Below are 26,632 nucleotides of genomic sequence, written 5' to 3'. Positions count from 1 at the left end.
CCTTTCCTCCAGTCCTTGGGACCGGCCGGTGCGCGCGTCCCGCGGCAGTCGGATGCGCTAGGTGGGGCCAGCGTCGTTCTCCCTGTCCCCCTCTCCCCCCCTTCAAGGGTGACTGTGCCGCTGACGTCAGGCGGCTTTGGGTTCATTCCCTGGCACCGGGACCTTATTTTCATAACAGCATGCAGTGCCGCGGAACTGGAATAGGCGTGTCCCCTCCCCTGACCCTCTCCCGCCCCTTGTCCCCCTGCTCACCCCCTCGCTTGCTCCCTCCCTCCGGCGACAGCTGCCTTTATAACCGCTCGGCGCCGCGAGGGCGGGATAGCGCCTGCTGGCCTCCCCAGCGCCGAGGGCCTCCAGTGCTGCCTCCCACGCGCGGGAAGCGAGCAGCTCAAGTTCACGCGCCAAAGCCAGGGCTTAAGGGTAGGTGAGGCGCACGCCGCCCGGGGCGCTCTCGGCCTCTCCAGATTTAAATCCTGGTGGGGGGAGGGGGTGGAGTGCGGCGCTGGGTGGGGTGGGATACAAGAAAAGAGGACTCCCCGGTAATGGACTACAGCTGGCTATGAGGAAAAAAATCCCAAGAAAGGAATTTCTCCAGTTTAACTCAACTCAGATTTCCGCCCCCCGCTACGAGCTTCCCCGGGCTCAGAGGCGGAGAGCAAAAAGAGAGTCAGGATAATAGTTTGTGCTCAGACACGTTGTAGGAACTTTTAGCAGGTGGAATCCTGGCTGGGCAGGTGAGCAGTTTGGGGATCATACTAGGGCAAGAAAAAAGGAGGAAAATTTTAGAGCAAGTGACTGGGAATGGGATGGTTGGGGATTGGGGGTAGGGGGAGGTAGGAGGAGGGAGATGGTGACAATTGCTGCTTCACTCAGGTACTGAAAAGTTTTGATTTATTTTGTCCTTCCACAACAAGTGTTGGCTTCTGAATTTTGGGAAGTAGCTTGTAGAAGCCATCGCTTTTCTCGATGTGTGAGGCTGTCGGCAGCAAAGCATTCCCTCCCTGGCTGTCCTTTGAGTTGCTCAGGAACCTCGGGGCAGACGGAAGTTGAATATTCAGTAACAGCCCACCTTCTGGCAACAACTAGATAGGACCCAGGTATGGCCTCCAGGCTGTCCAAAGTGCTCCCTTAAACATCCACAGGGAAGGAAGGGCTAGTCATAGGGGAATCAAGAATCAGAATCAAGGAATTTGAAAGATTTTTGGTTCCCAACTTCTCCTCAGAGGCCACACCTGTTGAAGGGTTCTGTTGAATCAGCCACCACTTTGGGCTCCTTCCTGAAGGGGAATACCTGAACCACTTCAGATACAATGGGCTGGAGCCCACGGGAGGGGTGAGAATGGTGGTCAGAAGTCCACCCTCCAGGTCTGTGTGCTGGCTATTATTACTAGGAGAGGGAAGATTGACAGAAAGGAAGGGTCAGCAGAAGCGTAACCTGGGAAACAGAAAGGTCCCTCTGAGGGTATGGTGAGATATGGGCTCACAGGGCAGATAGAAAGGAGCAGAATGTTCCTGGGAAGTGCTCTCAGTCTTGAGTCCGGAAGAGTGATTTCTCAGCCAGGCTCTGCTGCACCGTGTATCCATGAGACAGCCAGGGCCTGGGCCTTGAGTTCCTCTGAAGGGGTCTTGGGAAGGCCCCCATCTCCTTTCCATGGCTGAGATTCTAGCCCTTCTGTATCCTTAGTGAAAATTGGATTTTGACTGTGATTTCATTCTGCTCATTTTGGAAGTTTGTCTTCAGGTCCACTTCTGTTTAAATATCCAGATTGAGCTGAGAAGATGGTGAGGAAATGATGTGTTGGTATATTAGGACCTTAAAAAACAATGAATTGAATAGTATTTTCACTTGAGGGGTCTCAGATTTTCTGAGTAGTTTGGTGTGTTTGTTCCTATTTTTATTTCTATATTATTGCCTTGTGGCCAGAATATGTGGTCTGTATATTTCTTATTTTAGGATTTCAGTGTGTGTGGTCTAAAACATACTGTTTTTGTAAATGTTCCATAACCACTTCAACAGAAGCAATCATATAGAGCAGGGGTTGATAAACTAGGTCCATGGCCAAACATCTCACAGCCTCTTTGTGTAAATAGTTTTGTTGGAACACAGCCATGCTCATTTGTCTATGGGTTATCTATGGCTTTCAGCTACAAATATATGGCCTGCACAGCCTAACCTACTTATTAGTTGGCCCTCTACAGAAAATGTTTGCTGATCACAGATATAGAAGATCTGAATTATATGATTAACAATGGAGATATAAACATATGAACAATGGATATGAGCATAAAGAGCATATGAACTTAGAGAATATTTCAAGTAAGGTATCCATAGAACATTTATAAAAATTTACCATATTATTATTCCTTTGTCTTTTTCATCTGCTGAGAACTGATAAAGAATATTAAAGTCTCCTATAACTATTGTATTTCTTTTGATTTCTCCTTGTATTTCTGGTAGTTTTTGTTTTATGTGTTTTGGTGCTATGTTATTTAGTGCATAAAAGTTTATAACAGTTGTATCTTAAATGTGGAGTATCCCTAATTATTATAAAGCAAGTTTTTGGTCCATATAATATCTTTTTGCTTTAAACTTTGTGTGATATTAATATCTCAGCTCTTAATTTCCTTATCTTCAGCAAGCTATTTAATTTTGTACTTGATACATAATACCTGATAAACACTGTTATTATTACTTATTTTTGCATTTTTTTACATTTTTTTCTTTTGCTTTCAATGGTTTTTTTTTTGTTTGTTTTGTTTTTAGAGAGAGGGAGGAGGGGCAGAGGGAGATGGGGAAAGAGAATCTTTTTTTTTTTTTTAAAGATTTTATTTATTTGAGAGCGAGAATGAGAGACAGCATGAGAGGGAGGAGGGTCAGAGGGAGAAGCAGACTCCCTGCTGAGCAGGGAGCCCGATGCGGGACTCGATCCTGGGATTCCAGGATCATGACCTGGCCGAAGGCAGTTGCTTAACCAACTGAGCCACCCAGGCGCCCGGGAAAGAGAATCTTAAGCAGGCTCCACACCCAGGGAAGAACCTGTCATGGGGTTGATCTCAACAACCCTGAGACCTTGACCTGGGCTGAAATCAAGAGTTGGACACTTAACCTTAACTGAGCCACCCAGGCACCCCAACTTTCAACCGTTTCTGAATCCTGTTGTTTTAGGTGATGTTCTTATAAGTATATTATAGTTTAATTTAGTCTTTTTTTCAAAATGAAAAAGTTACCATTTACATTTATTGTAATAACTGTTGCTTGCTATTGCCAAATAATTTTTGGCCACATGTTCTGCTCTCTCCATCCTTTTCCATATTAGGTAGCCTATATCTACTAGGGTGCTGAGTGGTTGGTTGTGCTATTCTCAGGGCTTAAAACACAGGCTTGTAAGGAGAGATGATAAGTTTAGTTTGGGACTTGTTGGATTGAACATTAATATGTTCCCTTTATATATTAATATATTTAAGGGGTGCCTGGGTGGCTCAGTCAGTTAAGTGTCTGCCTTCAGCTCAGGTCATGATCCTGGAGTCCTGGGATCAAGCCCCGCAACAGGGTCCCTGCCCGGCGGGGAGTCTACTTCTCCCTCTGCCCCTCACCCCTCTCATGTGCTCTCTCTTTCAAATAAATAAAATCTTAAAGAAGGTATCTTTGTGAGTTGTGAGCTGGTATACCAGTAGAGGACTTTATCCACCTATTTTCTGGAAATTTTATTTCTTAAAATCCTGGGCCTAAAAGGTTTGGAAGTTTCACTCAAAATCTTATTTTCTTTTGTGTTTTAAAAAGATTTCCAGTATTTTATTTTATGTTCCAGCAGTTTATTTTACAATAATGTAAACTCCATGTGCTCTGTTTAGAATGGAGGAAGATGGTATGTAAGGATCCCAGGGAACTACCCGAAAGTGAAGAAACTGGGATAAGCACCGTAGTTACTCTTGTTTAGATCTGTCTAAAGAGGTTCGGTAATTTTTTTTTCTCTCAGTTACTACAGAGAAACTCAATTCACTGATGTTATTCAGATGTTATTCATAAGCTGTTGCCATAATCACTTTTATGTCATCAGAATTAGGATGACTACTCAGAACAGGGGATCCTGGAGATTTCCCTGTAGACACTTTACATTTATAACTAATCCTTCATCGAGGGCAGAGAAATTCCTGTGGGACTCCACCCTTGTCTTAGAACTCAGCCTAGATATGAGGATAAGCATCAGTACATATTCATCTTCAAAAATTCTTCCTCCCCATTACTCACACTTGATAATAAATAACTTAACTCTGAGTAAATATTCAGTGGTCAGTCTTAGTCCAAAACCACTGTGCAGAGCAGAGCGCCTATTGAGGAGGATACCAACAAACAGAAAATTTGCTCTGTTACCTTAAGAAGCTTGTTATCTGATGGTTGAGTCAACATTGATATTAATATGTAATATAAAACATATATATGGAAAAACTTGAGCGCTAAGAAATAATGAGGAGACCTACAAAGTTAGAATGAGATGGGACTAATAATTTTTAAAAACCTCAAGGTAGAGTTAAGTTTTGGGCTAAGTTTCGAAGCAGTATGGTAAATGGATTGTGACTAGGAGGGAAAGGATCTTTCTGGCTGGGAGAACAATGCACATGCGGAGGCAAAGAGCATGACTTTATCACAAGACCTTGGATGAGCCCAATTCCCTTCTGGATAGAAATACTCTTGGAAGATCGGCTTGCCTTGCGTGGAGGTGGAGAGAGGGGGAGTTAGGAAGGCAGGAGGAGAAGGGTGGGAGGACCCATTGGAGAAAAGCCATGAAGCTCAAATTGGGACTGAATCTGTTATAACCTAAAAAGGAGCTAATATGTTAATCCAAAAATCCCTTCCCTTCTTTGTTCCCTTCCTTAAGCATTTAACTCTGTTGACTGCTCTTTTATTTTTATTTATTTATTTATTTATTTATTTATTTATTTATTTATTTATTTATTTATTTATTTTAAGATTTTATTTATTCATTTGAGACACAGAGATACAGAGAGAGAGAGAGAGAGCATGAGCAGGGAGAGAGGCAGAGGGAGAGGGAGAAGCAGGCTCCCCGCTGAGCCCGGGACGCTGGGATCATGACCTGAGCCGAAGGCAGATGCTTAACCATCTGAGCCACCCAGGCGCCCCTATTTATTTATTTTTTGAAACTGCTCCTTGGCTTCTGGGAAACCACTCAGGCTTATTATTATTATTATTATTAGCAACCCCTGATCATTTTTTAAAAAGATTTTATTTATTTATTTGAGAGAGAGAGAATGAGAGAGAGCACATGAGAGTGGGGAGGGTCAGAGGGAGAAGCAGACTCCCTGCCGAGCAGGGAGCCCGATGCGGGACTCAATCCAGGGACTCCAGGATCATGACCTGAGCCGAAGGCAGTCGCTTAACCAACTGAGCCACCCAGGCGCCCCCCTGATCATTTTTTTAAACACCTTTCGCTGACTCCTGCATTGATGAGATGGTCATGGTCCTGCCATTCGCCCCCTTCTCACTGTACTTGCTCCCTGTGTGATCTGGTTTTCCTCTCAAGGCTTCGGATGCCTCCTCTAGACCCATCTGGTGTGTACAGCCCACACCTCTCTGGAGCCTCGGACTCGCATGTCTAAGTGCAGAGGGGGTCAGCACAACCTGGGGTCCTAGAGCCTGGCTTCTAAGTGCCATGAAATCTCAGGCAAGTTGTTTAATTTCTCTGTGCCTCAACTTCCAAAAAGGGGCATACTAATGGGTTGTTGTGGGAATTAAATGAAGCAGTGTGTAGCCCAGAGCAAGCTCTCAGGAGGATTTCGTGCTCGTCATTTCTGGATGCCGCCAATTGCATGGCCCATATTCATCTTAGATTGAGCACAGCTCCATTTGGCATCGGTCCTCAGCAGCCTGTATTTCTAAGTTCCATTCAGTTGCCTACACCAGAAATCTGAGAATTAACCTGGACTCTTTCATTCCCCAAGCCCTGTCTCTTCTGCCTTCCTAAAAATCTCCCACTATTTGCTGCACATCTTTCAGGACTCCCCTCCTTGGTCTCTATAGCATTAAAAAAAAAAAAAAAAAGACCCATTAGTTGGAATTACTCACTGTTTTCCATGTGCCCTCAGCATTCCCTGGCCACCCTGTGCCCCCTTATTTGTATGTCGGGGGACCCTATTGGTCCTCCCAAGGGCAGCAGCCCCACTTTTGATCCGTGTGACTCATACACTTAACACAGTGCCTGACACAAAGTAGGTACTTAAATGTTTGTTGATTGAGTGTAGGATCGCTCGCTGTGGAGACTTCTCAGAGCCGGTTTAAGTGGAGAGAGGCTGGAGTCATGGAGAAAAGCTTCAGAGTTCCTAACAGTGATTTCAAGATGAAATGAAAAATTACATTATGATTAAGACCATTTGTAAAGGGATAGTCTTCCCAGCTATGTGACACTGAACATGTAATTTCTTTTTCTTTCTTTTTAAAAATTTATTTGAGAGAGAGCATGCCAGGGGGAAGGGCAGAGGGAGAGAGAATCTTTTAAGCAGACTCAGAGCCCAAGATGGGCCTGGGGCTTGATCCCACCACCCTGAGATCACTGCCGGCTCCATCCCATGACCCTGAGATCACAACCCGAGCCAAAACCAAGAGTCCCACACTCAACCTACTGCGACACCCAGGCACCCCTGGACGTATAACTGCTAAGAGTCAAGTCTTCTCACCTGTAAAATGGGTTGTAGGAATAGTAAATGAGATAGATAAAAGATGTAAAAACATGTAAATGAGAGAATACCTATAAATACATAAACACTCAGCATTGTGCCTGGCTCCGGGGAACTCGGTATGTGACACTAGTCCTGACTATTTTTACTCATAATTATATTGTGACTATTACAATATATCGAATGGGGCGATTCAAGAGGAGGGAGAGAACTGAAATGCTAGAAAAACACACATTTGCCTGGCTGGGGTATGTGAAGACTCAGCTTCAGCAATCCTAAGTTATTTGGTATTATTCCCCAGGCAGTGCTAACAGGTAGGTATTGTCCTCATCATTTTCAGATGACAGAATGAGATCTGTCTCATAGGAGGAAGATAAGATTGGCTTTGGCAAGGCTCGGGGCCCCAGGTTATTCATGCTCAGATACTCTGGGGCTGGGCTGGGCTGGGAAGGGCGGGGCGGGGCGGGGCAGAGAGGGGGCGGGGCGGGGCGGGGCCGGGCGCTGCACGTCCGCCGGCTGCGCAACCTTCCAGGTCTAGGCTTCAGCATCCCACCCCCCTGGGGAGAAGAGAGGAGTCTCTGGGAAACTGGAGGACTCATCGGTGCTGGCGTTTGTGCTTCCACAGCAGTCAGCGCCCTGCGTCTGTCAAGAGCGTCTGTCCAGGTCTAGGGTCAGCATTGCTCCACTACCCGGTGGCTTTGTCCTGCAGGTGCGCCTTCGCCTGGTGGCTCTCTCCTTGGCCTGCACTCAGACCCTGAGTCACCTCCAGCCCTGTTTTGGGGTTTGGCTAGGAGTTGGCAGGACATGTTCTTTTAATGACGGGAGGTGGGGCAAGAAGAAGAATGAGGGGGAGGGAGCAAGATTTGGCAGTTGTCTAAAAGGAGCTTCCTAGAGGGATGAACAGTGAGGCTGGACGTGGACTCGCACCCTCTAGTTCAGCACCGCACCCTCATTTTACAGAGGAGAGAAGGGAGGTTCCAGGAGATAGTGTCTACACCTGATGCAATTGAAACCTCTTCTTTCTAAAGAGGTAGGATAAAGACAGGGCTTGGACTTGAGCCCAGAAAGTGACTCCTGCCTTTCTTCCTCCCCTATCTTCTCCTCCTCTTGTGCTTCTTCTTCATTTTTTTCTGCCTTTTACCTGTCCTTTTTCTTTGTAACTTTTCTTTTTATGCCCTGACTCATTCCAGAAGGGCTTAGGACAGTGGCAGGTGACTTCAAGGCCTCGGTTGTAGGTGTTGTTGGGTTACTGGACAGTGGCTGGTTAGCTTAGTTAGCAGCTGTAGTAAGTGAAGGGGGTCTCACCCTTATGACTAATGAAAAGTCTTTTCCTCACATCCTAGGTCAGAGGCTACACACACTAAAATTGTACCATGTTACTCCAAAGTGCAGGGTTTAGTCATCAGGGAGCTGGGTGGCAACGGAGGACTGGCTTCTAGTAAATCCGTCTCTGCTTACTGGGAAATCTCGGGATTCATGCTGTCTGGGGAGACCCCTGGAGTCATTTAGATGGGAGCATGGTTCCAGACCTGGCCCAAAGCCCCTAGCCTCAGACCCAGAGTGTGTTTTAGACAGCCCACAGGAGGAGGAGGATAGGAGAAAGGGACAGCAAACAGGGAACTAATGAGGAAACCAGGTACGCCCCACCCAACGCTACCGCATCTCATGAGCAGCCCTTCCTCTCCCACCAGATTCCACTCCTATCCCTGCACACACTCATCCATCCTGGTTAGGCTTTTACCATGTGTCAGGTGCTAGTCCGGAGACTGGGGAGAGATACTTAACAACTCAGTCCCCACGTTCTCAGAGCCTTTGAATCCAGAGGAAGACACAGACTTAGCGCTAATAGGCATTGCAGGGCTGTGTGAGAAGTGCGATGGTGGGAAGTGCAAGAGGGCCAGCAGGGGCCAAGGATGTAGAACCTTCTGCCTTTGTGCCTTCTGGCTCTTCCTCCCCTGGCCGCAAAGAGTGGCTCAAAGAGGACAAGCCCAGAGAGGGAGATGGGTCTTCTGAAGTGGTCCAGGTGAGGTGGATGGCCTTTGGGAGAAGTGGAATATTTGAGATACTGAAGAGATGGAATCCATAGGACCTGCGTGTTGGGTCTGGTAATGTGGGATAGGGATTTCTCGGGCCATGTCCCAACTCAGAGATGGATCTGAAGTTGGCTTTTAGTGCCTCTGCCCGGAGTTCACAAATGGGGAGACCCCTGTGATGCCTCCTGGCCCATCTCATCTTCTCTCACAAGACCTCCTTTCCGGCCCTGCCTCCTGCAGCTGGTCTGGGGGACAGTCATGTTGGTCCCGTGTAGGAATCTGAGGCTATGCATAATTCGAACAGCTGGAGCAGCTCACAAGGGTCGGCTTTGTGCCTCAGTGGATTTCGCCCATGCTCAAAGCCTCGTGCAGCGCCTGAGGGCCGATGTGGTCACCTCCATTTCTGAGGCCAGGTCCCTCCCGGCTCTAAAGTTCTTACCAGACAAAGGGCTGCTCGGTGTAACTTTGGAGTTGGAATTCCAGTTTGAATCCTGGCCCTGCCATTTCCTCGCTGCGGGACTTTGGTGAGTCAGCTGACTTGTGCCTCAGTTGCTGCAGGTGGAGGCAGGGATAATGACGACATGAGCTTCGGCATAAGGTGCTTTTGTGCTGGTTAAGAGGGTAGAGCCGTAAGAGCATGCCTGATCTGTGCCGAGAGTGAGTTAGTGTTGAGACTTTCCCTCCCCATTCAGAGCAGCCCGAGAGTAAATTGCTTCTTTCAGCCCCCATTTGGTCTTCGTAGGAGCTAGTCTTTTCTTGGCTGGACCCTGGGTCTCTCTGTCCTTGACTTTGGTTACAAATGATGGCCAAAGGGTTGCATTCCGTTTTCTCTTTCTTGCTCCAGCCCTTATGTTCTTCTCTAAGGCTGTTTCGCTAGCTCCTGGCAGTTCATATTCCCAAATGCTGGTTGCTTCCCTTTTTCCCTCAAACCTCGCTTTCTAGCAGTCCTTTTTAGCTTCTCAGAACCCTGTCCTTTCCCCTAGCCGTCTTCCCTGTCTCCTTTCCTCATCTGGACCACTCCCTGGGTGACACAGGGCCTTCTCTGTACAGAGCTGCTTGTTAATGAGTCCGGTGAGTTTTATTTTCCTCTGACCAAATTCAGAGTACTTGGGACATTTTAGACCCATTGCACAATGCCTGTCATGCTGGAGGAAGAGGTGGAGGAGGGCTAACAGAGGTGAAGTAAGGATAATTCCGACAAAATTAGTCACTCAGATAAAAACGTATTTACTAAGAAAAAATTTAAAAAGACATTAGTGAGAGAACTGGGAAATATGAACCCTAACTGGATATTTGATATTATAAGGTTATTGTTAACTTTTGAAGTGCGGTTAAGTTAAAAAGGAGTTTTATCTTTTAGAGATACACACTGAAGTGTTTGTGCATAAAATGATATGATGTCAGGGGTTTGCCTAAAAATAATCTAGTAAGTGGGGTAGGGATGACAATGAAGCAGAATTGGCCATATATTGGTAATTTCTGAAACCAAGTGATGAGCCCATGGGCTTTGCGAGTATGCTTGAAAATGTCAACATTTCTTGAAAAACGATCGGTTTTTTAAAAAAATATTTTGTTTATTAAGAGGGAGAGAGTGAGAGAGCAAGTGGAGCAGGGGAGGGGGGTGGCGCGGAGAGGCAGAGGGAGAAGCAGGTTCCCTGCTGAGCAGGGAGCCTGACTTGGGGCTCGATCCCAGGACCCCGAGATCATGACTAGAGCCCAAGGCAAAAGCCCAACCAACTGAGCCACCCAGGCGCCCCTAAAAACAACGTTCTAAGGCACTTCAGTGTCTGTTTCCCCATCTCCCATGTATGATTGGGGTGGGAGGTGGAGGTGAAATTGAGGGATATCGGTTTTCTCCCCTCTCCACACCCGTGGCCCATTGCTCTCATCGGACCCTGGTCTGCGGATGCCAGGAGGCCCAAGACACAACCCCGCCTACACCAGAAGGGAGCAGCCCGGAGGTTCACGTTGGGGGCGGGAGGTTCTGGCTCACTGTTCCTCTGGCCAGCACCACAACCATCCTTTAGACAAACACCTCATCGATCTCTGTCAAGACTTAGAGTCCTCAAGCCCGAAGTCCTTCAGGGTTCCTGGGTGATGCTGATGACTGCTTGTCAAGGGACAGTACTACCTTGAGGGGTGGGGAAGGAACCACTGGCCGGGGGTGGGGGGGCGGGGAGTGGGGGTACTGGGAAGGAGAAATACCTTTGCAGCTAGACACTGCCCTTATGGTGGATCTGGGAGGGGGTGAGGTGGGGAGGTGAAGGTGAGCGCGGAGGAAATGCGCCCAGCCTGGGTCTCTCCCTTCCCTGGTGTGCACAGTGCTTGCATTCAGCCCGGGGCTGGGGGCTTCTTCCTCTCCCATACTCCTGGCACCCACAACTGAGCCAAGTCTGCACCCCCTTTCCCCGAACCACCACCAGAGTGGTGGAGTAGGCAAGGCAAGTCAGACTTTGGGGACTTGTGTTTCAGGGGATGCCTGCCCTCTTCCTCCCATTTCTCATCCTGCGCTGCCCTGAGGAATGGGACCCGTGACCCGGTCTTCACCCGTTCTTTGCTCTGTGCTTTGCGGTAGGGGTGACCCTGCGGTAGAGTGCAGGTGACAGACCCCTGCGTGACGAAGGGCTGTGGGAAGCCTGTGGCCATAGTGGCAGATTTTGTCTGTCTGTCTGTCTGTCCCTTCTGCCATGCTAGGGCACTTATCTGTTTTCCCCTTTACCATGGACTCTCTAGCCTAGTGATTGGCACATGGTGGTGCTCAGGAAATACTGGTTGAGTGAATGACTTAATACGATACAAAGTTAAGCTTGGAGAGCCAAAGTTCATCAAAAAGTTAGGAAGATAGATTGAAGCTATAAACTATTTGCTCTTTATATTACTTAAGTTATTTTATTCTAATACACCACACCTATAATATTCCAACACATACATAATATTCATGTATGTAAGTATGTGTTTTATATTGCATATATATACATATAATTTTTTCCCGAATTGCCATGAGAATAAAACAGTGCTAGGGCGATGATTATGTCATCTAACTGAAATGCAGATTTTGTATCTTTTTTTATTTATTTGGGGGGAGGGGCGGGGCATCAGGAGAGAATCTTTGCAGCAGACTCCCCATTGAGCACAGAGCCCAACAGATGGGTCAGACGAGGGCTGGATCCCATGACCCTGAGATCATGACCTGAGCCAAAACCAATGGTGATTGGTCAGATGCTTAACCGACTGCGCTACCCAGGCACCCCCAGATTTTATATCTTTAAGGGAAGCAGATGTTTGAATTCTGTCCGCATTGAAGAAGAGGCTCATTTGCCCGGGACAGTTAGTGAGTGATGGCTTGTTCCCATTGTGCTGCTTCCCTGACTTGTGGTTGGATCTTGAAGACATAAGATGGAAGAAGGAGAAATGGGTGTTCTTTTTCCTTGGATTGATCACAGCATCCCCATAGAGCTGTGAAGGGCCAGAGAAATCTTGTCTATACGCATTTATGGGCATGTGGTGAAGACATTCTGAGCTGTTTTTCTGCTATAAGGAAAGAGGCAGGATGCAGTGAACGTTTTGTATCTTTTCCTGCTTCCTGGTCCCAGCGGTTCCCCTTCTTTCCAATTCCTTTCTGCGCAGTCTCTCCCCATTTGGCCTTAGAGGAGGCCAAAATCTTTCACTGATGATTTTGTGTGGAGGGGTTCTCAGTGAGCCTTCTCTTCCTCTAACTGTCCCCTACTCCCTGCCCTGACTGTATGTCTCTTTGAATCAGTTCAGAACTTTTCACTGTTGAGTGAGCAATTCTATCAGGAAAAGAAATCTAAAGCCACCCCCCCAAACAAAATTCATGCACAAATAGCATTCAACAAAACAAAAGGAATGGTGCCCTAGATAAACAGCCAGATAATCCAGAAAAAAATTAGTTTGTTGACGACTGTTAAAAACCTTAGCACTTTTGAATTTCAACGTCTTACCTGATGTTGACTTTGGACTTTGAGTACCGTATATTTTAAGGAAATGTACAAACTCCTGCTCTCTTCCAATTTCCCACTTTATCTTTCCACCATGCCCTGAATTCTTAGGAATTAGATTTCATGAGGTTTGGGACATCAGCTGGGTTTAAAATTGACATGAAGGTTGTGGGAGCAGAGAAGGAAGCAGATCCGGGAGATCAAGGAGAGATATAAAGGAAGGATAGCCAGTCAATTTTTTTTTTTAAAGATTTTATTTACTTATTTATTTGAGGGAGAAAGAGAGAAAGAAGGTGTGTTGGAGCTGGAACGGGAGGGGGGCACAGAGAGGGGAAGGGGAGGAATAAGCAGATTCTGAGTTGAACACAAAGCCCAACATGGGGCTTGATCTCACGACCCCTGAGATCACCACCGGAGCTGAAATCAGGAGTCCACACTTAATCGACTGAGCCACCCAGGTGCCCCCAGCCTGTCAATTCTGATTGTCCTTGAGTGGGTAAGCAGATTACCTGCTTTGTGGATCATCCATCATCTGGGAGCTCCTAGCCTGTGTGGGGCTGAACTAAGTGGAATCGAGACCATAAACAGAGCTGGTTTATGGGGCATCTGATGAGGGAGAAAAAGGGGCAGACATAAGAGGAGAGAGAGAGAATGAGAATATTTCAGATTGCATTTAAGGCCAGCTAGAACTCACTCAAGAGGTGGCACTTGTTGTAGTTGAGAGCATGGATCCTAGAGCCAGATAACTTATGTTCAAATTCTGCTTCTGCCATTTCCTCACTGTAGGATGTTGGGCAGGTAACTTGACTTGTCTCTGCCTCAGTTTTCCCATCTGTAACATAGCGCTAATATTTTTTACCTACTGGAGTTGCTATGAAATTAAACTAATATATATGAAAGGTGATTGGAAGAGTTTCTGATCCAGAGTAAAAATGAACATTAGCTATTGGTAATGTCTTTCGTTGGATAGTCCACTGTTTTTTGGTGCGTCCTCCAGGACTTCCTAGTTAATAAAGAACTCGTTATGACAGAGAAGACCCTTTCCATCACTTTTTGGAATAAGAGTAGAGCCATCCTTACAAAACTTAAGGAGGGGAAAAAACCCTTCTAACACGTGATAGCAGAGCTAAAGAAGAGGATCCAGTGGTGGTGAAGTGGATGTTTGTCCTTCCATAGAGACATCTACAGTTCAGATAACTCCTCTTATCCATGAAAGAATGGGATGTGCACAGGGCGTCCGGGGGGCTCAGTCAGTTAAGCATCTGCCTTTGGCTCAGGTCATGATCTCAGGGTCCTGGGGTCGAGCCCCTTGTTGGGCTCCCTACTCAGCGGGGAGTCTGCTTCTCTCTCTGCCCCTCCCCCCTCACGTGCTCGAGTGCTCTCTCTCTCTCAAATAAATAAAGTCTTTCTTAAAAAAAGAAGGAGATGCTTACAAATGTCTGAAACAGAGGCAAAGGTGGAAAACAACTTGAGACTGATAAATTATGATTAAAGTTTAAGCGTAGAGATTTCTGTGTTCGTGAATTCTGACAAAATACTAAGCCAGAAATATCAGGAACCCTGGCAAGTTATGTTTTGAAATGAGACCCCGGAACCCCTCAACAAGCACTGAGTTCTCTGGCGTCAGCGGACACATTAGTAGTGCTTAATTGTGGGGAGCTTTGGTTTTTGCCTTCATCAGTCTTTAGAATTTGCCATGAGAGCTAGAGAAAAGTTAGTAGCTTTATCTAATGTAGCAAGTTCAGGGGCAACACCCTGGCCGAGCATAGGAAAGTTTTTCCTAATCTTTCTGGGTCCCTGTGCCAAGAGTTTGTTTGGAGATTCACCTCTCCCTCCCCCCACCTTTGCTTCTACGCAGGACCAGAATGGCCACAACATCCGCTAGTGGTTGCCGCTCAAGCCTGGACGCCAGGTACTACAGACTTTGTGATACCACTGCAATTTGGGGCATTGTCCTAGAAGCAGTGGCCGCAGCTGGAGCTGTGACCTCAGTGGCCTTCATGTTCGCTCTCCTGATTCTCATCTGCAAGGTGCAAGACTCCAACAGGCGAAAAGTGCTCCCGACCCAGTTTCTCTTCCTCCTGGGTGTTCTGGGGATCTTTGGCCTCACCTTTGCCTTCATCATCCAACTTGATGGCAGCACAGGACCCACCCGCTTCTTCCTCTTCGGAGTCCTCTTCTCCCTCTGCTTCTCCTGCCTCCTGGTTCATGCTTTCAACCTGACGAAGCTGGTGCATGGGAAGAGGCCCCTGTCCTTGCTGGTGATGCTGAGCCTGGCCGTGGGCCTCAGCCTGGTGCAGGACATCATTGCTGCTGAGTACATCATCCTCACCATGAACAGGACCAATGTCGCCATCTTCTCTGAGCTTTCTGCCTCTCGGCGCAATGAAGACTTTGTCATGTTACTTATCTATGTCCTCTTCTTGATGGCGCTGACCTGCCTCATGTCCTGCTTCATCTTCTGTGGATCCTTCAGCGGCTGGAAGAGACATGGGGTCCACATCTTCCTCACCATGCTTCTCTCCATTGCCATCTGGGTGGCCTGGATCACCCTGCTCCTGATTTCTACCTTTGGCCCCAAGTGGGATGATACCGTCCTCAGCTCAGCCTTGGTGGCCAATGGCTGGGTTTTCCTGTTGGCTTATGTTGTACCTGAGTTTCGGCTGCTCACAAAGCAACGGAACCCCATGGATTACCCCGTTGAGGATACATTTTGTAAACCTCAACTCATGAAGCAGAGCTATGGTGTGGAGAACAGAGCCTACTCTCAAGAGGAAATCACTCAAGGTACAGAGCATGGCTGGGTGAGAATCCCTTGTAGAAAGATGGGGGGGAGAATCATAGGATATTATAACTATAGTAACACTCAAGATGATCCAGGTCATACCCCTGGCAGAATAGATAAGGTCCCCAAGGCTCAGATCTTGCTTAAAAACATCCAGCTGGTTAGAGTTCTAATAGAACTAGAAGCTGGCCCCGGGAGTCTTAATCTAGTACTTTCTACATAATACCCTGTGGGTTTCTCTGAGTCGAAATAAGTTGGAGCAAAGGAATGACTGAAAAAATCTCTAGAGACAAGCAGGTGAGATTGTGGTCTTTATAAAAGAGAACTAGGTGTTCCTTCCAGCAATGTGGAGCCTTTATAGATTTGAATATAGAAAGCCACGCCGTGATTTCTTACTGTGGTCACAGAGTACAGAGGAAGGAGAATGCCCTTTTATCATAAACCAGCAGGGATCTCCATAAAGTCCCTGGGGATTCTGATTTATCCTGAAGAGCCACATCTTACTGCGTGCCTCTGGGCCCGTGGGAGGGAAGAGATCGTATCTAACATCGAAGAGTCAAATGATTTTGCTCTTGCCTGAAGTTGTGAGTAACCAGGTGTTACGCTGATCTCACACACACACAAAAAGGCTAAATTGATAGCTTGAGACTGTCCTTGCCCCAAGGAATCTAGTCATTGATCTCTGGGCCTAATCAAGGGAGGGGGGATGGGTTTGGGACTGCAGTGAGGGACCTCCAAGGCGGAGATCCTTAGCTTCAGCTAACAGTTTTCTCTGCCCTTGAAGCCCGAGGTGCAAAGCTCTCTGGTGCTTCTCACAGCAGCTGTGGTCCCTCTTCCGGGCACTTGGAAGCTAGGACGGAAGCAGGGATGGCTGGAGGGGATATTTTAGCACCCATGGGCTCCTGTCCATTCTCATCCTTCACTCTGTCACCACACTCCTGGACTCCCTGTTATCACTCCCTAAGTACATTCCTCCCTCTCATCCTTCTTTCCATTCATTTTATGGACCACTATCACCTTCCTCTCCCTAAAATACTTCTCAGGCTACCACATTTTCCTGCTCACATACCTCGCTGGCTCCCCAGTACCCACCATATTTTCACAGCCAGAACCCAACAACCACGGAAGCCGCGCTCTCAGTCCAAACAAACCAAGTCGCTGTCTTTCCCTGCCTGTGTGTTCAGGCTCCAGGCATGTCCTTCTCCCTGCCCTCGTCCTTTTCCAGAGTCACACATTCCCTAGTTTCTCATTATTTACTCTGCCTGCAAGCTGTAGGACTTGGAAATGCTCTTATCAGAGTATGTCTCATTCCATAACTATTTAATATAGCTGTCATTATATCCCTTGCTCTCCAGTGTCAGCCCCAGGCCTGGTCACAGGCCACGAATCATTCTGGTTAATCTTTAGATTTTTTTTTTTTAAAGATTTTATTTATTTATTTGACAGAGAGAGAGACACAGCGAGAGAGGGAACACAAACGGGGGGAGCTGCAGAGGGAGAAGCAGGCTCCCCGCTGAGCAGGGAGCCCGATGCGGGGCTTGATCCCAGGACCCTGGGATCATGACCTGAGCCGAAGGCAGACGCTTAACGACTGAGGCACCCAGGCGCCCCAATCTTTAGATTTTTTAAAAAAAGATTTTATTTATTTATTTGAGAGAGAGACAGAGAGAGCAAGAAAGAGCATGAGCAGGGAGGAGAGGGACAAGCAGATTCCCCGCTGAGCAGGGAGCCCGATGCGGGTCCCAAGACCCCGGGATCATGACCTGAGCTGAAGACAGACAGACACTTAACAGACTAAGCCACCCAGGTGCCCCTAATCTTTAGATTTTCCACAGTATTTTATATAGAGAAAGTATCTGAGGTGTGTGTGAAATAAACTAAATGGGTACATTCGGTGGGAAATAAATGGATTGCTCTAAGTTGTATTCATGATGATTGTATGCCTTTGCTCTTCTGTTCCAGAGTTTAAGTCCCTCTAATTTTCCCCAAATACACAGAAAACAATTGCTCATAAGTTCTGCCCCCTCTCAAAGAAAGTAAAAAGAAAAAAAAAAGCTTTTTTTTTTTCTTTCCTTGTGGGCAGTTAAGAAAGTGGGTAAATCCTCAGTGAGATTCACTCTAGGTAACATCTTCTGGCCAGATCTAAATCTGAAAAGACTGGTTTCAGATGTGCTTTAGAAGTGGTCCTGGGGTGAGGTGCGCCGCCAGGGAGGTTTTCTAGAAAGGTGCTCCCCTAGTGACCCTCTGTTCATTTATTGCTCCAATCTGGTGCTTATTTGTGCCTGGCCCTGGGCCTGGGCCAGTCTCTCCCTCCATGAAACGTACGGTCTCCTGGGGAGACAGACAAATGGATAGATAGCACGGCATGTTTTGATAGGTGACTGAATGGGGGGGTGAGCACTGGCTGGAGCAGGAAGCCGGTGGGGCCCCAGTGCTGTAACCCGTCCTCTCCCTCTGTTTCAGGTCTTGAAGAGCTAGGTGATACACTCTATGCTCCTTACTCCACCCATTTTCAGCTGCAGGTAAATGGTTTCTTTCTCCTTTTTTTGCCAGTGACATTAGCTCTCCGGGAATGTCTGTCCTTCGGGAACACAGGATGTAGCCATTCTGTAGGGCCCCTGGATGGCCATCTTGGAAGGACGACGTGTCTCCTTTCCTGTGATCTGCCTCACGGGTTAGCACGGGAGACTGGAGGATTCCTAGTGTTCCTGGAGTATTCCCAGGGCACAGGGAGGGGTGCTCCAGGGGGAGGGATGGGAGAAGGGGAGAAAGTTAAGGTTCCTGCCCAGATCGGAGCTCTGTTGAAATATCCAGGAATTGGAGTGGACTTAACAATATGGCTGCTTCCTTTTCAGAATCGGACCTCCCAAAAGGATTTCTCCATTCCACGGGCCCAGACTCGGACTAGCCCTTACCATGACTATGAAGGAAGGAAAGACGGCAGTTAGCCGTTCAGAAGAGTGGGACAAGCACAGCAAGTCAGCCAATCAATGGGGAGTCCCGGGAGATATGGGCTAAATCCCGAGGCTCCCGAGGAAACTGTACAAAACCTTTTGGGAAGAACTTGCCTTCCCTTCTGGAGTTTCTGGGGGGCTAACAAGACTCCAGGGCCTAGCACTCGTGTTTTCCCTTTGTCCCAGGCTTAGGATACTTCTTGTAAGTGGGAGGGAGTCTCCGGCAACTCAGGGTGTGCCCATTACTCTGCCCAGTCATTTCACAAGTGACTAAAGCTCTGGTCATCTGACCACTTCCTGGCTCAGTGAGCTTCAGGAGCCAGCTCTTCTCCCTCAAGGCTAGTTTTGTGAGCAGAGCAGAACTGCAAATCTGAGCAAAAACAGCCAAGGCCTGTCCCTGCCGAAATCTACACTGGAAGCCAACTGACTGGCACCCTCCCATCTTGTCTGGGTAGGAGAGGCTAAAGGTCACCCCCAATATACTCATCTCTGTGGCGCTACCACGGGACCCCTGTGGGCCCCCAGCACCAATTCACTGGTCACCATTCCCAAACTTGCTGTCCATCCCTGGACATAAGCTCCCCTGCATGCTTTCCCAGAACTTCCTCTTGTATATCCCACTTGCCAGGAGAATTCGTGCACCGTCCTTGCACTAAATTCCTTGCACTGATTCCTCTCTCACCCCCTTGCTCCTCAGCTTCTGTAAACAGCTTCACGCTGCGTTCACCACCTGTGTTCTGTAAGTGGGCATCGTCTACAAATGGGGAGTGTTCCTTGTATAGTAAGTTATTCACCGCTCCTCACTTGGAGATGCAATAAAGATGTGGTGGCAAGTCTTTCACGGTGGCAGACGGGCAGTATGGGGGGTGTGCAGTGGACCTGAAGGAGAGACGGCGGGGCACTTGTCTTCACGCGGAGCTGAGGTCCCGCAGCTGAAGTTCAAGCTTCAATTCCACTGGGCGTGCACTTGACCCTTCTCCACGCATTTCTCCTTCTCCTCCTTATGTCTAAGACAAGTATGTTTTCCCCAGTTGTTGAGGTGAGGGGCAAGGGTGACAGGGGGAGCCAAGAAGGGTCACGGATCCTGAGGTTTTGCTGCAGGAAGGCGGCGGAGTGGCAACCTTGGAATGGGGTTTGGCAGGCCAAGTAGGACAGGGAGGAGACCTCAAAGCCAGCTCCACGATTCACAGGTTTAACTGTAGGAGGGAATACATTCAGATCCCTATTTGACAGAATCGGTTCATAATATCCCTTGGAAAAGACATGGTACCTAACAATTATTATTTACTTAATCCCAGAAACAGCTCTGTGGGGAAGGGCCATAGGAAACACTTTTTGGTGAAGGAAAAAAAAAAAAAAATCCCCATGTACTGAAACAGAATGACATTTAAAAACTTGTAGCTGATTTAGGGGGTTACCTCCTAAGAGCCTGATGCTCTGCTTTTCATCAAAAGGAAAACCCGGTGTGGGAAGAGGGTTGAGGTGAGGTTGAAGGTGAACTGATGACACTCAGAATTAAGGATATTTACATTCCACAAGGATTTGGTTGATTGTTTCTCACATGGCTTTGCACTAACATTTAGCCTAGTTTTGTATTGAAAAGGGGGAATTACAAATCATGATTTGGATCCTTCCAGACCATTCTGGTCTTTCTTAAGAGCCCAGTGAGGTTTTTGTGAGGAGAACACAATATAATTTCACATCTATTATCTGTCAGAGTGTAGGTACTCAAGAAACACCTATTCCCTCCCCTCTTTTCTTTCCTCCTCTGGTCTTTAGCCCATCAACCGAACAAAGGAGGCTGAGTGAAAGGGAAAGCCACAGACGACCCTGGATCTGCTTTCTTGTTAGGAAAGAGTATCTGCCAAGCCTTTGTATCCCCATGACTGCAGTCCTCACAGCAACCTCTTCAAAAACAGGAGAAAACACAGGAATGGCACCCATTGCTGGCTTCTCTTCTAAGAAATACAGCGTTGAAACAAGTAGACCATCCCCTCACTGAATTCTTTTTCTTGCCAGGAGGTAGATAAATGCTCCCCGTTGGAACAGCCCTTGTCATCCCTCTGCTACCCTGTCTTCAGGTCTTACGCCTTCAGGACATAATTAAACTCTTCTGTTAAAATAGGGACATGGCAGGGACTGGAAGTGTTGGCACCTGATGATTGCTATGATATTGGAGAAGACGTTTCCAAAGACTTCCTGTAGGTCTCTATCTTCACTGGAGTGAAATAGAATGTGCCAAGTCAGCCCAGCCTGGTCCTTGAGTGATGCCCGTTGATTGATGGCCGGGGACCAAAATGGCAGCTCCTTTGATCTAAATGGATGATAATGAAACGAAGCTCAGCAATCTTCCTCTCATCTTTCACTGTCGGGCGGGAGATAGGCTGTCTCCTCCTCTCTGCCGCTCATATGAGGCTGGGGCAGTTCCGCAGCTGCCATACTCCAGGCTTCCACTGGATGGCGGTAAAACCTCAGGGATCGCCCTCGGGGAGCCGGGCCTCTGCAAAAGCAAACCTCTTCGAGCTGCTTTCCCGTGAAGGGCACCTAGGCAGAACTGCAGACCTTCCGCGGGCTCGAGGCAAGTGCGTCCCATTTTAAAAGGTTCGCACGCTCGAGCAGTTCGCGCGTTCCCTCCCACCGTCCTCGTCAGAGGACCCACCTCCTCTGCCAGACTCTCTTGGCCCCGGTGTCTTATTTTTGTGAAACCCTCCAAGGTATTTGCAGCCCATTTGCATGCAACCCGGCATCTTTGCAGACAGCGGTCTTATCTGCTGTTATTAACGTCCACGAGCATTCATGTGGTGAGAACATTGGCTTTCTGTCAGGAAAAGCGTGCCCAAACAAAGAGGACAGCCTGGCCCTGGAAATGCCGCAGTAACATACACCCCACCCCCCACCCCCGGGCATTCTGGGTTTCCTTCCTGCATTTCTAGACTTGTTCTTGCCGAGAGCAGAACGGTGCCCAGCTGATCTTTTCCTTCCTGGCCTGCTTCCTTCTGTAGCTATCAGGGTTTGCAGGTTTGCCTCCGTCCCAGCCCCAGTCTGAAACACGGAATTATTGCAGAACTGGAGGCGGGAGGCATCAGAAAAATCTTTCTGGAGCGTTCTGGACTGCTGAGATCCGGGATCTGGGCCATCGGCCTCCAGGTTGTAGATGGTCGGCCATTGCACATTCTGGGGTCCAACCTGTGGGCATCTTCTGGAACCCCTTCCACCCAGAGCTGACAATGCTTCCCCTCGCCCGCCCCCCCCCCCCCCAGCTTTAGGACGCTCCAGGTATGCAGATGGCTCTGTGTGGCCCTGTATCAGTGCCTGACCCTCATTTCTGCAACCTCCAGATTGCTAGAACTTTCTTAACCCTTCAGAATGGAACATTCCAGTGCCTAAAATGTTGGTGTTTGACAAGGTCACAGAACTTCTTTAGCTGGTGCCTCCTGGCCTTCATTTTACAAAGGAAAGAACTCAGGCCTAATGGAGTTAATGTAACTGGAGCCAAATTTCTGGTTCTGTCTACTGCCAACACTTGTGTGGTCAGTTTTAGACCTTTTTTTCCCCAAAGTGGATGTTTGAGTAAAGAATCTAATAAAATTACCATGGTCACTCTGTATTTTAAGCTTTCCTCTTATTTTCCTTTACAGTGGCCCCCCCCTTTGCCTTTTCTTCCCCTGATCTCCCCTGTAGTCATCTTCTCTCCCTCCTGCATGTAAGCTGTGGGGAGAAGGATGGTGAAGATGGGCACATTCTGGATAAGCCCAGGTCACACTCCCACGAGCCCCAAGCCAAATGAACATTTGCCTCTTGGGAAAGTATACTGTCAAAGGAGGAGTTGTAAGACAAGTCAGAATTCTAAAAAAAACCAAAAACGAAAAACCAAAAAAAAACTGATTGAAAAAAAGGGGGGGAGCATCTGGGGGGCTCAGTTGGTTAAGCGCCGACTTGATTTCGGCTCAGGTCATGATCTTGGGGTCGTGGGATCAAGGCCCACCTTGGCTCCATAGTGAGTGTGGAGCCTGCTTGGGATTCTCTCTCTCTCCCTCTGCCCTTCCCCTGCTTGAGTGCTCTCTCTCTCAAAAAAAAAAGGCAGAGTTGCTTCATTTTCCCTGCTAGCATGATAATCCTTCAACTTCCCTGATTCCCATATTGAGTCAAAACCCATACGGGGCACCTCCCGGTCTCCTTTGTGTATGGAGTTGTTGCTCCCCTCAGGGGGCTTTGCCACAGCCCTCCCCTCGGCGTCTCTCTCTCCCTCTGTAGTTCCCGAGGGCAGATTTCAGAGGCAGTCCTTGAAAAACCTTCGCAAGTAACCCTTCTGTTGTCATGACCTGAGCCACGTGTCTTAAGCACCAGATCTAAACAGGATCCTCAGCAGAAAGAAGGTGATACTTGAATGGAATTTGGTTACTACATGTGCAACACCAAACTGTCTGGTCCCAGCTGCTTCTTGTCCAGGCTCCCTTCCATGTTCTGATCTATTAATCCTGTTGGATTTTTATCAACTCAATAAAAAAAAAAACTCTGGCAAGCCATATAGCTATACCCTGAGCCCTGGGGCATGGTGGTGGGGGCCAGGACCATACCCTGTGATTACATGAAACTATTATCTCTCTCTAAGAAGGAATAATTCAGGATCCACTATTTTTTTTTTTTACTCACGAGAAACTGAAATAGAAAAAGCATGTATTGAGTTTGGCACGATATCTTTATGAACAAGATGGAAAAAGGCAGGGGTAATGGTAATAAAGTTAGGTGGAGTCCTAAGTCAAACATTCCAGAAGATCTGATCATTTAGAGATGGAGGTCTCTAGTGGGTTCCCACAGGGCTCTGTCTTTGGCTCTGTTTAGGTAACACTTTAATCAACCATTTGGATAAAAATAAAGCATATTTATCCAGTTTTGCACATGACACAACATTAGGGAAGACTGAATAATAAAACCAGAATGCAACTGCACTGCAAAAGGCTGGAATCAAGATCCCACACAAGAATTTACTTTAATAGATGTAAATGTATTCATACACACCCCCCCCCATTACATAAATATTGTTTGGAAAGGCTTGGTTTGACAGGAGTTTTCATGAAAAAGAGCTGGTAGTTTTTGGTGTCTACAAGACTGACAGCTCCCAGTGATGTGGGTCGGTAGGGCAAAGAGCCAATGCCTCGTAGGCTGCACCGATGAAATTGTGAAGCCTGCGTCAGGGTGGGTGCTGTTCCCACCGAAAGGGGGGCACGCTCTACCACATCGGAATATTAAATCCATTTCTGGGCATCTCACTGTGATGGAGGAGCTTCTAACAGCGGAGGTCTTTCTAGAATTACATGATACACAGCAGGGTTGATGGAATGGAGATGCTTCACCTGGAGAGGGCAGGACCTTGCAGGGCACATTATCATCACGAGGAACATTTATCATGTGCTTACTGTGTGCCAACCTCTGTTTTAAGGCTCTGTTTGTATAATATCATTTGCTACTTATAAACACCTTATGAGTTATTATGATTATGCTCTCCCTTTTGCTTAATCCCTGCAGAAATGGGAGCGTGAAGATGACAGAGGTACCAAGTGATAGGGCTGGAGGGTCAAAGCCATGAGCTGCCTCTCAGCTGTCTTTGATTATACCAGCCTAAGACGTGGCTCAATGGTTAGAAATTTCAGGAAGGCAGATCCCAGAAGAGCTTCCGGCAAAGTGGTGGGTTATCTCCTGCTGGAGGTGTTCGAGCTCGATGACGCTTCATTGAGTCCTGTGGTAGGAGTCGGCCGGACTAGATAAGCTCCAAGGAGTCTTGGAACTCTCACGGTTCTGGACTTTTCACTTGCTTTGTTGTTCCTGGTACTGGAGTCTAAGAACCATGGAGGCCTTCTCAGTGTTACTATACAGTTTTCTCCTCCCACACCTGCAACCCCAAACACTCCCTTAGCCCTCAGGTGAAAACGAAAATACTCTTCATTGTTTGGACGCACCCTTACCTGTTTGTGTGTTATTATTGGTTGTCAAAATCCATCCCCCGGCTGGTGGTTTTACTTTACAAAACAATTCCTCACAGCCTTGCTTGGGACTGGAAAGTGCCATATGAAGACCTCATATGCTATAGTTAATAACACTTTGTTGGGAGATGATGATCATGTAGACTCTTCTGCAAAGATTCTTGAACTTAATAGAAACTAGTGTGCAGCCCCTGCCTCAGATACATGTAGCCAATGCCTGCAGTATTGCCCACGTGAGTTCTTTACACAAAAGCTACCATTTTTTAAGTACCAAAAAACAGGTCCATGTGGTCCTTTGAGGGTGATTCATTGCATGAGAAAGAAACTCGTGGTTTGTATTGCTCAGCAAAATCAAAAAGGTTTGTGGGTTGTGCTCATGTAGCCTGAGCTTAGTCATCTGAGTCTTAAGCCCGTGAACTCTGGGAACACTTGGGAACCAGGGAGCGGGTCAGAGAGAGCATCTGACTGTATTTAAGTAGCAGTGAGAGAGGGAGGAGGACAAGGCTGAGTTGGGAAGAAAATGTGGGGGTGGGCTGAGGGGGGAGGGAGAGAAGGCTGATAAGTAGGAGGGAGGGTTAGAAAATCAGGGGCTGGCCAAATAACGAAGAAACAAGCACCATGAGGTGAAATGGAAGTCAAGGCCTTAAGAATCAGAAATTCGGGAAAACATGACAATTCCCAGAGTGTCGTGAACTGTCTGTGCACTTGGGCCAACTCATCACAGAACCTCTTAGTAAGAGAGGCTGTTTTTGTCCTTAAGTTCCTAGAAGGCACTGCGTGTTGAAAGAGGGGGATGATGTGAGGGGAAGCAGCCTCCTAAAGGCACAGACCCTGGAGTGTGCAGGTGGTTCTTTTGATGACCTTGACCAACCCCCTCCCCTTTCAAAGGCACCGGCTGGGTCGTCTGTCCCTTCCTTTTCCTGACACACCTGGGTGGCTGTGACATACCAAATTGGAACCTGAATACTTTGCCCAGGTGGCTGGGGTGTGCGTGTGCGTGTGTGTGTGCGCGTGTGTGCGTGTATGTACGTCTGTGTGCATCTGTGTGCGTGTGCGCGTGTGTGCGTATGTACGTGTGTGCATGTGTGTATGTACGTCTGTGTGCGCGTATGTACATGTGTGTGCATGTGCGCGCGCGTCTGTGTGCGTATGTACGTGTGTGCGTATGTACGTGTGCGCGCGTGTGTGCGTATGTACGTGTGTGAGCGTGTGTGCGTGTGTGCGTATGTACGTCTGTGTGCATGTGTGTGCGCGTGTGTGCGCGTGTGGGTATGTACGTGTGCGTGTGTGTGCGCGTGTGCGTATGTACGTCTGTGTGTGTGCGTGTGTGTGTGCGTGTATGTACGTGTGTGTGCGTGCGCATGGATACACGCACGTGCATGTTGCATTTTAAGAGGAAATGAGAATAGGAAGAAAGATAATTCTTTATCAGTTCTTAGTAAAAGATAAGTGGAGAAGTTTTCAGGCTCTCCAAGTATCTTTTCCAGCAGTGTGTGAGAGTCTGTGCGATCCCTAGTACCTGTGTGGGGTGTCCGCTGTACATGCACCGTGCGTTCACCTACACACACACACAGCACATCTGTACACGTGGACATAGATCAGATGTGACTGTCAGGTACAGAGCCCTCTCCACAGTGAAATGAACCATTATCCTTAATCCTACTCACTCTATGTATGCATACAAATTATGGTGCCAATAAAAAAATAATTTCTACTCACATCAGTTAACAAAACAGAAGATTATTGATGGTGAAGCAGAGACGGGAGGCATGCCACCAGCTGTCCCTTCCCTGGGGCTCACGACCCACCCCTGTGACCTAGGTCTCCACGACGTTTCCCATGAGCCCTTAGGGTTGTGTCACAATCAAATAGCGTTACCTCACTTGCTGCAGCTTCCCAGATCCCTGCTTTTCTCCACATGTCTCCTCTGCCAGACAAGCCTTCCAGTCTCAAAGACCTTCCTATACATTGTGAAGAAATTTGAGGAGGTAACCTATATGCCTAGCTGAGGTTAATCCCAGGTGGGTTTTCACGAGGCTGTTGGGTTGGACCTAAACGCTGAAGCAGGGCCTCTCAAACATTTGCACCTGTTGAGACACTTAGAAAGTGATACAAATATCTGAAGTGGATGGGGGTAAATGGGGGGTAAATGGATGGCACTGCTCACTGCCAGACATAGCCAGTCTGGGGCTCTGGTCGCCTCAAACCCTAGCCTGGCTGCCCCCGAGTC

The 26,632-nt window shown here is 47.7% G+C and overlaps 1 protein-coding gene across 2 annotated transcripts; it reads left to right on the top strand.

The window, feature by feature from the left end:
* The first annotated feature begins 262 nt into the window (after positions 1-262).
* Positions 263-22,028, top strand: GPRC5A (G protein-coupled receptor class C group 5 member A). 2 transcript variants are annotated; one of them, XR_006790676.3, is made up of 5 exons: positions 263-420; positions 14,541-15,469; positions 17,931-17,989; positions 18,323-19,437; positions 20,201-22,028. XR_006790676.3 is itself a non-coding variant. In XM_045873831.3 (4 exons), exons 2-4 carry the CDS (start codon positions 14,548-14,550, stop codon positions 18,413-18,415), a joined length of 1,074 nt encoding a protein of 357 aa, XP_045729787.1. In that variant the 5' UTR covers positions 263-420; positions 14,541-14,547; the 3' UTR covers positions 18,416-22,028. The 2 variants fall into 2 exon arrangements, 1 of the variants encoding a protein (XP_045729787.1); XM_045873831.3 differs by having other exon boundaries at positions 18,323-22,028.
* The last annotated feature ends 4,604 nt before the right edge of the window (positions 22,029-26,632 follow it).

This window comes from Mirounga angustirostris, unplaced genomic scaffold (assembly GCF_029215605.1).
Source record: "Mirounga angustirostris isolate CCGP_5_RB_7025 unplaced genomic scaffold, mMirAng1.0.hap1 SCAF_5, whole genome shotgun sequence".
NCBI lineage: Eukaryota > Metazoa > Chordata > Mammalia > Carnivora > Phocidae > Mirounga > Mirounga angustirostris.
This window is presented reverse-complemented; position numbering and strand designations above follow the sequence as displayed.

Bases quoted from the DNA above. Each gene is read 5' to 3' on its own strand.
- GPRC5A (XM_045873831.3), top strand. From the start codon at position 14,548: ATGGCCACAACATCCGCTAGTGGTTGCCGCTCAAGCCTGGACGCCAGG. The intron at 15,470-17,930 runs GTACAGAGCATG...CCTCTGTTTCAG, and splicing joins TCAAGAGGAAATCACTCAAG to GTCTTGAAGAGCTAGGTGAT. The intron at 17,990-18,322 runs GTAAATGGTTTC...CTTCCTTTTCAG, and splicing joins CCACCCATTTTCAGCTGCAG to AATCGGACCTCCCAAAAGGA.